This window comes from Bombus terrestris, chromosome 15 (assembly GCF_910591885.1).
Source record: "Bombus terrestris chromosome 15, iyBomTerr1.2, whole genome shotgun sequence".
Taxonomy (NCBI): domain Eukaryota; kingdom Metazoa; phylum Arthropoda; class Insecta; order Hymenoptera; family Apidae; genus Bombus; species Bombus terrestris.
In genome coordinates this window covers 11343452-11356083 of record NC_063283.1, presented here as the reverse complement: position 1 = coordinate 11356083, position 12632 = coordinate 11343452, and the positions used below count along the sequence as shown (strand labels likewise).

Genomic DNA, 12632 nt, shown 5'->3' with positions numbered 1-12632 from the left:
GAAGACATAACTCATGATCTGTATGAGAAATCGTGATCATAACACGATGACGATGTTTTCGCAAGTTGTCAGTGAATATTCCTGCAAAGACCAAGGTTGCCCGCCTCGTGTGACAAGATGGCTTATATTTAGGAGCTTACATAATTCCAGACGATTTCACCGCCACTGTTGGTCTTTTAGGTCAAAAAGCATGGATCTTCTAGGCTGTATTTGACAACTAGATGTTACGAGACACGTGCACGAGTTAAATACGACCCGGAATGTAGGTAAGCGAATTGATTTCTCCGCCTGTTTTCTAAACACATTTCCACAATTGTCAAACTTGTCATCGTTTGAGTTGTTTCGAGAAGAGAAAAATAATTTGTATTATTGTTTCTATTTGAATCCTTACGTGATACATTTTATCAAGTGGAAGTTTGCATATGCTATCCAATCCACATATGTGTATTTTGAGTTTAACTCCCATTTAGGTGCAGGTTAGGTTATATTTGACAAGATATTCTATTCAGTAGATTTTGTATTTGGATGCTTTCCATTAGCATTTAGAGCAAATTTATTATGTAATTATATATTTTGAATGGTCATGTGATATATATTCATACTGATTATACGATATATTTCAACGTGTCATTTCGTGTGTATTGTATGTTTTAGATTTCCCAAGGATATGGAGCTTGTATCCAGAATATCTGGACATAGGTATTCCACGGATTCAACAAAGAGGTATTCAAGGTTTATATGAGAGTATTGTTACATTGTATTACATAATAAATTATGATCTTCTTTCATTAAAAAGATGTTGAATATGAAATGTGTCTTTAAAAATTAAAACAAATGCTATAGAATGTAGCGTAAATATGTAAATGATTATAAGCTTTCTATCCACAAATTAATAAACTTTCCTGTTTGTTAAATAAGTATAATCTGGTTTGCAATGTTTACTATTAAAGCGAGAAAAGTAGAGGCTCAAGAACACTGTTAACTCTAACTGCCGTGGCAATAGGAGCATCGGGTGTATTGTTTTACGCAAAGCATAACCCGGAATTCCGTGCAAATCTTGAAAGGTGGGCACCTGGTACGGACAAAACAATTCAGATCATCTTTCAGGAGGAATCATCCTATTTTGAATTCATACATACATTCTTTGAATCGTTAAAGCAAACGTAAGTTGGATTTTATTGCTATTTGAATTTGTGATATAAATTATAACGTAAATTATATCGTAATAACCGAGAATAATCTAAGTATTGTTTTTATTTTAGATTATTAAGTGCCATTTTTGGAGGAGAATCACAAAAAGAATCAGGTCAGAAAAGATTAGATTGCGCGAACCTTGAAGATTATATACGTGAGCCCCATTAATAATTCCTAACCCCACCCCTCCTTTCCTTCGTTTTTTAATTGCCTTAGATATAGAATTATGCTACATAAAAGGAACTGTTTTATTTAGAACAGGAACTAGGTAATTACTATTTTGCTTACTAACATTTAATAATAACATGTGTACTATAGCACCAAAGCCAGTTTTTGTACCACTCATTGATAAGAAGGAACCACCTAATAACGAACCTTATACCGAAATAAGATTAAGTAAAGAAAAAGGAGAAGAAATCGAAATCGGTAGGTCTTTAAACGTGTAAAATCTATGTGATCAAATTTTATCTTTCTACATAACAGGAGATAAACGTGCATGCTATGTTCTCAGTGGCCGAAAAACCTCAGCCACTTGCCAAGGATGTATCCGAGGAATTGATGCCAGCAAATCTGGTCGAACTGGAAACTTCTGCTGGCGAAACTGCATCCAAAGCTATCGCAGCTTATCAAACAGCAGCGTGTGCTATTCACGATTACAATCAAGATGTGATAAAAGTCGTAGAAAGTGTTAACGCCACCGTTGGTAGCTCTGTCTGGAACAGGTATTTTTTTCTCATGCATGTAGCTTTATAATAGTAAAGTAATTATATGTTCTGTTAAATGAGAAACGTTTATTTATTAATTCTAGACTAAAGGATGCAACGGACAAGAGGAGGGAGGCCATTAAAGAGGCGGAAGACCACGCCAATCAAGCACTCGATTCGTTGAAAAAGATGTATAATTTAATGGACGACCCTAAATTCGAGGCGCCGTCACACATGAAAACTGCCGCTCGAAGAAATATCAAGAAAATTTTAGATGATGTGGACGAAGCGAAGAAAAAGTACGAAATGGAAATACAAAGTAGCAATATGGCCGAGCGTTACTGGAAGCAAGTTAGAACTGCCCGTGAAAATCTCAACGAAGAACTCCAGATACTCTTCCCCGATATCAACATTCACGAGAAAAAATTGGCCATCGACGAAGACGCTTTTGACTTATTCGTTCTACACATGTATAACAAAGTGAATGGTTTGCAAAAGGAATTGGAAAAAATGAGGGTAAATATTTGTACAAGGTATTATATAAGTCACTCAAATATTCGAGTGTAAAAATCGGTAAGTGTTCTATATTTTGTTGGGATATAGACGGTCAACGAGAGCAAACTCAAGGCAGCATTAAAATCATCGGGCGACGTAGCCACTCAGGAAAGACTCGACGCCTTGGTATGCCTCGAGCTGGACAAGGAGAAGCAAATTCTTCAGGACGAGTTTAACAAAAAGGTAAGAAAGTTACTTCCATTCTAAAATCTCCGTATATACACATAGTTGAGCCTTATATCCAAATGAAACACACGAGTGTATGTGCCTATGGTATGGTATCACAGTCACGTTAATTCGTTCATCGCATATCTGAAAGAAATAACGCAAAACTTTTCAACGAGGCTGAAAAAAATATTAAATCATAGTATTATCACGCGTAATACCGTGCAGTTCAAATTTATATTCTCAGGCGTAGTCTATTTGAAAATTATGTGATCAATTTCCCGTGGGAAATTAACGAAACACACGTGAAGGTAATGACGCCGTCGGCAATAACCCCCGCAAAGTAACAATAAATTAGCATGAAGAGGGTTTGAATCGGTAGCTGCTTCGTGAAAGTAAACGGTGGGTATACACGGTTTCATGATTATAACGGATAGAATGTGACATTAGAAAAGGCGATGGCACATTCCGTCGCATACTTTGGTTGTTATGTGCGACTGCATATATCTCGTATCTCTGTATACGTATACGGGTGTATATCTGTCTATTTGGTAAAGGATGATGAGTGGAAAGAGAGTTGGAAGGTTGATTTCGCCATCCTTCGGGCCTTTTATCTATTTCCATTTGGCATGCCGCCAATATTTTGCTAGTGGCAGGCAATATTATCTCTTTAGACTAACCTTGCAATATATCCGGTATATACGCGTCTAGTCACACCGAGATATTCTCGCTCAGAGGAATCACTATGACTTGCTATCGTCATAGTTGTCTTCGGAGTTCGTTTCGGAGTTTGCCCTCAATTCCCTTCGGGATACGAGTTAACGGATCTGACTGGGTCATAGAGAAAATTTAGGACGATAGTGCATCGACTGGACGTATGCTGACTACGCGCTGACGTATATGGTTTATTTAATTATTTTCGCTGTACATATTTTACTTTCAATTGAAATATTTGTTGTCGAGGGTCTTGAAAATTCGTTTTTTTTTTAAACTTGTGTACTTAAGTATTTTGTATCGTATTTTAAGGAGTAAATAAATTCTAGTGCCATGTATCCGAATCCTGTAGTTCTGAAAATATTAAAATTGTTTCAAAAGACATTACTATTTAATGAATCGTACATTTCTATGAATATAATATGATTTGGGAGATTGCAGAAAGAATATGTAAGTTGAGAAACTGGCAATGTAGGCAGTCGTGAATAATTGTCAACGTGACCTTACAGAGAGATAGATAAGGTAGACTGGACGACTGGAAGAGAGAATTTTTGACAGAAATTGCTATAGAGTGGCGTGGATGAGTTGATCGCGATGAAAGAGTGGACCTACTAAATTGTTACTTGACATTTGCGCATAAAGTATTCCTTCTGTCCGTCCGGGGGAGCTTCGCGTTAACATTATACGTGTCTCTTCAAAGGCTTTCAATTTTCAGTAAACGAGGGGCTCAGAGTTGACGTACCTCGTTTTCTTTAGCAACAAATCATCACGGAGCGTGTTTTCATGTGAGAATTTTAGTATCAAGCGTTTAGCATCCACATCCTTTGTGGATGTGGAAGGTTGTTTTGTAATTCTCCTTTGTTTGCACGTGTTCCAAATATCCATCCTTCATGAATTAAACATTTACGTAGGGCTTGAATTTTGACGTCAATGGTACCAAACAGAAAGCCTGATAATTATTTGACCTGAATATTGATCTGGACTATCTATGAAAACACATTCAGTCGTGACGTAATTCTGATTCCCGTGTTACAGCGATAAAAAGAACGTATAAGAATGCGACATTTTTCTAGTATCTACATATTTTCGCAATTTTTTAGTTAGTGAACTATTACCAATGGTATTGGGGATAGTTTGTAAAATTTCTTTTCCAAAGTTCAACTTCCAAATTACATTAATGCGATAATCATGAAACATTATATGCGGTTAGGTATATAAATTGCACAAAAAAGAAGAGAGAAAAAAAGAGAAAGAGAAAAGAGAGAGAATGACTCAAAAACTGGTCTAATTATTCAATCTTTTAAGTGTGTTCCAAATATTCAATTTCTCGAATATTATGTAAAAATCATTCCGACCATTCAATTCCCTAAGAGTCTCAATAAACACACCACATTTCATCGATTTTCTCTGAACGAAATTATCTTTCGAATTCGAGAAATTATTATTCAAATTACAACAGAAAATAGACAATAGACGATACATACCAGGTATGTAAATATGAAACCGGAATTTTTGTATAGAAAATACACGTTTATTGCATGAAAATGATTAAAAATATTTTATTCGAAGTATTATTCGCTAGCTATACATTTTTCCCACCAGTCTGGCAATTGGTGGATGCCACGCCAAAAAAACTGTTGCTCTTTTGAGGAAAACCAGTCATCGAGCCATTTTCGTACATTTTCGTAAGAAATGAAGTGCTGGTCAGAAAGTGCGTGTCCCATCGATGCAAATAAATAGTAATCGGACGGAGCCAAGTTTGGTGAGTAAGCCGCGTGCTAAAGTATTTCCCAACTGAACGCTTCAATCGTTTCCTTGACCGGTTTTGCTGTATGTGATGGTGCATTATCATGAAGCAAAATTACTTTGTGTTGCCTTTTTTGATATTCTGGTCGTTTTTCACGCAAAGCTTGATTCAAATCGATCATTTGTTGTTGGTAGCGCTCAGTATTAACGGTTTCGGCAGGTTTTAACAGCTCATAATAGATCACAGCCTTCTGATCCACGTTCTTCGTTCCTCACGTCAAAATTGCCACTTCTGAATTTTTTAAACTACTCTAAGCACTGTGATTTACCAAGAGCATGCTCACCGTAAGCTTCGACAAGCATTCGATGCGATTCTGCAGCAGTTTTCTTCAAATGGTAACAGAAAATCAATGCTGTCCGCAAATCGTAGTTTCCAGGCACAAAATTCATGTTCAACGCTATTACAAGCTATGCTGTTGTATGAAACTTGTATTGTTCTGAGTCGAAAATGTTTGTGAGATGTCAACAAAGACCTTTGGCATCAATGACGCAGTTTAGTGATAACTACATCATCAGCTAGGGCCATCTATGGCAAATTTCGGTTTCATATTTACAGACCTGATAGATTATAAATTCACGAGTCGACAGTTTTCATTCTGTTTCTTTTTTTTTTTTTTTTGCTTTTCCTTCTCTTCTGAATAAACTCTATTTCTTTGCTTCCTTAGCGACTATACCGAACTATTTTCAATTCAACGACAACGATGCATATCGGATGCCGATATATCGTATCTGTCAAACGCTCATTTCCATCCTCATGCACCGATATAAAATAATAAAATAAAAGAAGGCAGCGTATTTTTTAGGTTGTTGCTGCGGCTTTCGTGCGATCTTTAAGGTAGATGGTGGCACAACGTAGATTAGATCGTACATCCGGTTTTTCGTAAATGTATCGTCTTGAACAAGTGTTGCGCTAACAACTTGGATAAAGGCATCAACGTTGTTTTCGGTACGAGCGTGCGTAAATCGAAAAACTGATCACACAGGCAGATTGGACGACGCTTTCGATCTTTTTCCCCCTTTTGCCCCGTTCGAACGATATCGATCGGCGTGTGTGCCTTCTGCTCCCGTTATGGGCCATCCAGATTTTATGGACGCAGCGTGGAATAATTTAGAACCAGCCACAGGCATAGTCAAGAGAAAAATTCTCCAATAACGCGATTTCATTTGAACCTTCTCTGCTCTGCCTGTTTCCGAGCTGATTTATTTCGCAAATGAGACTTGGAAATATAGATCAATTTTTAGGTCAAATTAGATTCAAATTAAGGTCAAAAATTGAGGTTAAACAGCGGAAGAATGGAGCGAGTGGACGCTTATCTGAAACGAAACTGGAAAATCGCGCTCAAATGCGCTATATTTATAAATGTTTGTGTACGCTGTTATATTTAAAAAAAAAGAGCAAAAGAAAAAGGAAGAAGGAGAAATTTCTTTCATACTATAGATATCATAAATAGTACCTGCTTTTTATTTTACTTTGGATGTTTCGTATGTCATGTTCTTACGTTATATTGAACCTTGGATAAAAATATTTTCTTTTTTTCTTTTCTAAATATTATAAAACATATTTTGCTTTTGATATTTTACGTAAAACTTATTCTTCGAATGTAAGTAACAGTTGTAAAATATCGAATGTCCGACTCCACTTGATTGAATACTGCTTGATCTCTTTCATAGCTTTGGTTACGCTATACAGCTGTTATTAATTTAATGAATCTTATTTTGTTACAGCAAATATTAGTTTTGGGCTTCGCTCGTGGATTTCAATAATTACCTACGAAATAACAGTTGAAATATTTGGGAATGTGATAAATTTATTTTATAGTACGTGCAATAAGTATTCGTAAATTGAATCAAGAATAAATAAGGAATATTCACGAGAATTTTACTCTCATTATCATTTATTTGGTATGTTGTACTGTGAAACAATTTTATATTTATATTTAGTAGAATTATATATTATTTATTTCAATGTGAAGTAAAATCAAAATTTGCTTCTTAACTAGATTAAATTTAACTTGTATTTTCTATAAAATTGAATATTTCGCTCCTGATATTTCGAAACTTTGCAACAAATCTAGAAAGAGACGTGTTGAATCAATAAATTCAACGTGAAATTTTATCGAAGAAACATCATTGGAGTTTATTGACTTTTGACTTTCAACCATATTGTTGAAGCGTCTAAATTTCTCTACCACTTTCGCGGTAGATTTTGAAGAAAATTCGTTTCGCAGATGGAGTATCGAAGCATATCGAGAAACTTCTCTCTGCTTTTCCCATCGTCAGTTTAAAGGTTTCCGGGTCCGAGAATCGGCGTCTGTTGAATATTAAAATAATTGACTCGTGCATTCTCGTCGCCGAAATCGGGTGGTTATTGATATCGACACCGGTGGATCGCCCGTTAAACTGAAACTATCACTGCCGGATATCTTTTCAGGCGTTCCATCGGTCGGAAATGGATCGGAAATACGTATCGATCGTGAAAAACTCGATTCCGTGTTATTAAATTCGAATCTGCGAGTCGATTTCGTTTAAGCAACTCTCGAACAAGAAATTGATCTGTGAATCAGTTCCGTCCAACTTTTATCTCTGGACTCAGAGCTGCAAGTTTCGAAGACAATGGGAAATTACGTGGTTATTGTAGCGTTACGACCTTACGAAACAAACTCAGATTCCAAGAGCAGTAAAACGCATTTTGCTTTGGACGTTTAGAGTCGGTTGTATAAAGTTCAACCTTTTTATGAGAAGATTATTCTACAATGTTGCTTTGTACGAATGTGAAATTATCCAAATATGTGGTTCTTTCGATTCCATTTCACTGCGCAATTATCACAGCAGATGGCCGTGGACCGGACGGTTTCTCATCTTTCGAAATAGATTAGAAAACGATGCAGCGGATTTGTTCGATCCCGATCTGTGGTACCGGTTTTTTTTTTTAACTCGTGCCCTTTTCAAATTTCTTCCTGGTTGACGCGGGCGGTCGGTCGTCCGTTTAATTTAATTTTCGTGGCGCAACGTGTGAGAAACTACCGGAGTGTCAGAAATCATATTTTTTATTTTTTGGCTGCCCGTCGCCTCCCGCCTCCCGCCCTCCGCCCCCGCTCCTGTCTCCTCGTTTTTCCTTTTTTACGCATTTTTATTTTTATTTTATTTTATTTTATTTTACTTCACCTGTACATGGGACGTTTCGCTTCGACTGAAAACGCGCTCGATGGCCCATTGTATTCGCTGGAGACTCCTATCCATTTTAATTTGATAAATGTCTAAATAAATGGACGACTAAATTAATACGGATTGTTCAATAAGAAACGAAAATCGTCGGAGACAGATCGAAGAATGATTAATCTTTTTATGCTGTGGTGATCGTAGTTGCTGGAGGAGCAGAAAAGATTCGAGGACGAGATACGACGGCAGCTGAAACTGCAAGGGCAGGTGCACACCGATCACATTCAGGACGCACTTGCGATAAAGGAACAAGAAGCGGATAGGAAGTTGAAACGTGCACTCAGCGAGCAAACTGAGAAAGATTCGTTAAAGTATAAGTCACAGCTTGCTGCAATCGTCGGAAGGTTACGTGGTTTGGAAGCTGCGCTGAAAGGTGAGTGCCCCTTTGAACTTAATTTGGAGAATATGGACAATTATACACGTACATGCGTTTATATTAAACGCTCCTTATATGTATGATTATGATGTATAATTTATTTATTATTATATTATATGTACAATTTATGTTGTGGTCACAGGCATTTTGCTCTACAAGATAAATATGTATGTACTTGTACAATTTATGAGATGTAAGAGCTATGACTGAAGCTATCTTGTGACCGACATAAAGATATTGTCACAACACTTGAAGAAATAGGAAGTATAGCAAACTGAAAAACATAAAGTTAAATTTTTTTGGGGGCACATGCGGAAATTTTTCTAGTGGAATTTTAATTAGATATAGGGTGCTGAAATATTCAACTTGCCAAGGAAGAATATTTATGATAAGTATCGATATCCAGAGCTGTATGAAAATTAGATTTTTCACAGGAGAAAATGAAAATTTTCGATAAGCTGGTTTTTAATCCACGAGGTAATAATTTCCCAATCGAATTCACACCTTAATAAGGTTCGCGTACTTGCAAAGTTCTCAACTTTCCTTCAAACTTGGCGTGGACTTTTAGTTTGGATATTCATGAGAATCAATCTAACCTTCCGCTATATTCATACACAAATGTGAGACTGTTTAAAAAGGAGGAAAATATTCATTAAGATTGTAAATTTCTATAAGATTCAAAGATTGTAAGACATGCAAGATGCTTATGATTCAGATGATTCATCATTCAAAAACGTTTTCCATAATATTTTCTAATAGTAATTATGGCTATTATTATGGTTATTATTAGTAATAACTAATAATTGCTATTAGTAATACAGTAATATTAAATAGTTGTTCGATGTGTATGAAATGTTGTTTATTTGGATTTTGAATTTGACTTTGACATCAACTAATTATCATATTAAAGAAGATGAAGTTTGTTCTGTATACCATATGTATTCAATATATATATTAGTTCGGTCAAAATAGACATTTCAAAGAACAAAAATTCCAACAGAGCTAAATTTTAGTAGATACCTTGGGTACACCTGTAGAAATAAATTGCCAAAAGTCTCCATTGATTCCACATGTGCTAAAAAGGTTATTCAAGGTCAAAGTAAAAATTTTCGGATTTTTAAAATTTTTCTTGAAAACGGTAAGTTTTATCGAAAATATAGCCCAGACAAAAATTGTAGATCATAAAATTATCTACAAAAATGTTCCTCATACTTTTTTCCCTAAAAATCATCATTCTTAAGATATCGCCATTCTAAAAGGTGAGGGAGTTACGTTCTACATGATATGCACACATTTCCACACCACCTATAAGGTAGTGTATTTGGCGCTTTTCTTTCCACGATCTGTTATGACGGAGTTTTATGGGAAAATACTGTATTTACTGCATGATGATTAGTGATATTGATATTGTGATATAGGTGATTATTTTAAACTATAGTTCTAATTTCTGTTAATATTTTAATCTGATTCATACTCTTCAAATTCGACTTCAACAGTCATGTCTTCTTCGATTTCTTCTTCTTCCTCTTCTTGCTGGATGTCCATAAATTGTTCAACTGAAGATGAATCAATTAAATCCATTTTTTCAAATAACTTTAATACTGATGTTTTACTCCTTCTGAACATTGCTGATGTAGTATCGCAGCTGGTTATCGCATGTAAAAATAAAATATGGTTTTGGCATTTTGGATAAGTAGATAAACTTTTTGAAGAGTACATTTCTGCTTGCTGTATCACCTCTTTCGATGCTTACATCGATCAAAGTTTTCATTCCACGACTAACTATAACAGTTTCACCTTCCGTCAAAAGTTTATTGCAAATAAAGTACGATTGTGACATTTTTAAAAAATATTAATGGGTACAAAGTGTAATAGTAGACGCTAGCAATAAATACATGTATTCACTCGAAAGGAACGTTCATAACACTAAAAGTATTTCACTTACTTTAGAAAAGCACGTCGCTACGTGAACAATTATAGAGTAGAGATGTTGATCAATGCCACGCAGGTATATGGAAAGGATTGGCTAAGGGACTAAGTTTCTTTTGAGTGTATATTCTCAAAATTATATGGTTTAAATATATACCACGTATGTAAATATGAAACCGGAATTTTTGTATAGAAAATACACGTTTATTGCATGAAAATGATTAAAAATATTTTATTCGAAGTATTGCCCATCGCTAGCTATACATTTTTCCCACCTGTCTGGCAATTGGCGGATTCCACGCCAAAAAAACTATCGCTCTTTTGAGGAAAACTAGTCATCGAGCCATTTTCGTACATTTTCGTAAGAAGTGAAGTACTGGTCAGAAAGTGCGTGTCCCATCGATGCAAATAAATAGTAATCGGACGGAGCCAAGTCTGGTGAGTAAGCCGCGTGCGAAAGTATTTCCCAACTGAACTCTTCAATCGTTTCCTTGACCGGTTTTGCTGTATGTGATGATGCATTATCATGAAGCAAAATTACTTTGTGTTGCCTTTTTTGATATTCTGGTCGTTTTTCACGCAAAGCTTGATTCAAATCGATCATTTGTTGTCGGTAGTACTCAGTATTAACGGTTTCGCCAGGTTTTAACAGCTCATAATAGATCACACCCTTCTGATCCCACCAAACACGTTCTCCGTTCCTCACGTCAAAATTGCCATTTCTGAATTTTTTAAACCACTCAAAGCACTGTGATTTATCAAGAGCATGCTCACCGTAAGCTTCGACAAGCATTCGATGCGATTCTGCAGCAGTTTTCTTCAAATGGTAACAGAAAATCAAGGTTGTCCGCAAATCGTAGTTTCCAGACACAAAATTCGACATGTTCAACGCTATTACAAACTATGCTGTTGTATGAAGCTTGTATTGTTCTGAGTCGAAAATGTTTGTGAGATGTCAACAAAGACTTTTGGCATCAATGATGCAGTTTAGTGATAACTCATTATCAGCTAGGGCCATCTATAGGCAAATTCCGGTTTCATATTTACAGACCTGATAATAGATACAAATAGGCATTTTTACTTATATTAAGTGTCTGACTATGTGCTATTTGTGTGCATATCATGTAGAATGTAACTCCTTCAACATTTAGAGTGGGGATATCTTAGGAATGGTGATTCTTAGGAAAAAAGGTATGGGGAACATTTTTGTAAATAATTTTATGATCTACAGTTTTTGTCTGGGCTATATTTTCGATAAAACTTACCGTTTTCAAGAAAAATTTAAAAAATCTGAAAATTTTTACCTTGACCTTGAATAACCTTTTTAGCACACATGGAATCAGTGGGGACTTTTGGCACTTTATTTCTACAGCTGTACCCATGGTATCTACCAAAATTTAGCTCTGTTGGAATTTTTGTTCTTTGATCACTATTTTTATGTCCATTTTGACCGGACTATATGTCGGAGATGAAAGAATATCGGGACCTTTCTTTTGGGATCCTTTTTATATATATGTCGGGTTCACATTATGATTAGGGTTAGGGGCGTGTAACGATCTTCCTTTGGATTGGACATTGTTGTTATGCAATAGAGAAGATATTTACTAGTACAAATGTGATTATTACAGAATTTGACAAGTAAATGTGGTAATTAGATACTTGAGAAGCTAATGACAATGATCCTAGGTTCAATAACGAATCCGCGGTCAACGGCATAGCGAACTTTACTTTTCGTCAACATCTAAGTTCGACTCTATGTTACAACGTGGAGTAATACTCCTCGTAAAAACGTTACTATTACTAATATTATTACTAATCATTGATAAGCTCGTACGAGAGAGTGTCTATGATGTGTGTTAAATGGGTTAAAACTATGATGGGTGTGTCTAAGGGCACGATATCATCGGATTCGTAGAGAAAAGTCTGCGTTCGGAGGGTGAGGGAAATTGACGTTAGTATTAATTGTTCAA

At 35.8% G+C, this 12632-nt stretch overlaps 1 protein-coding gene across 9 annotated transcripts in view; it reads left to right on the top strand.

The window, feature by feature from the left end:
* The window catches only part of LOC100643595 (MICOS complex subunit Mic60), a 115638-nt gene that overhangs the window by 306 nt on the left and 102700 nt on the right, over positions 1-12632 (top strand). For 4 of the 9 annotated variants that reach the window (XM_020867041.2, XM_012316916.3, XM_012316915.3 and 1 more), the window contains exons 2-10: positions 181-266; positions 655-732; positions 951-1163; positions 1263-1348; positions 1513-1620; positions 1706-1916; positions 2003-2414; positions 2502-2636; positions 8502-8730. In XM_020867041.2, the coding sequence (XP_020722700.2) occupies positions 181-266; positions 655-732; positions 951-1163; positions 1263-1348; positions 1513-1620; positions 1706-1916; positions 2003-2414; positions 2502-2636; positions 8502-8730 (1558 nt within the window). Of the gene's footprint in view, positions 1-29; positions 96-180; positions 267-654; positions 733-950; positions 1164-1262; positions 1349-1512; positions 1621-1705; positions 1917-2002; positions 2415-2501; positions 2637-8501; positions 8731-12632 lie in introns of those variants that run through there. The other 5 variants (XM_012316917.3, XM_003401437.4, XM_048412532.1 and 2 more) reach the window with 4 other exon arrangements.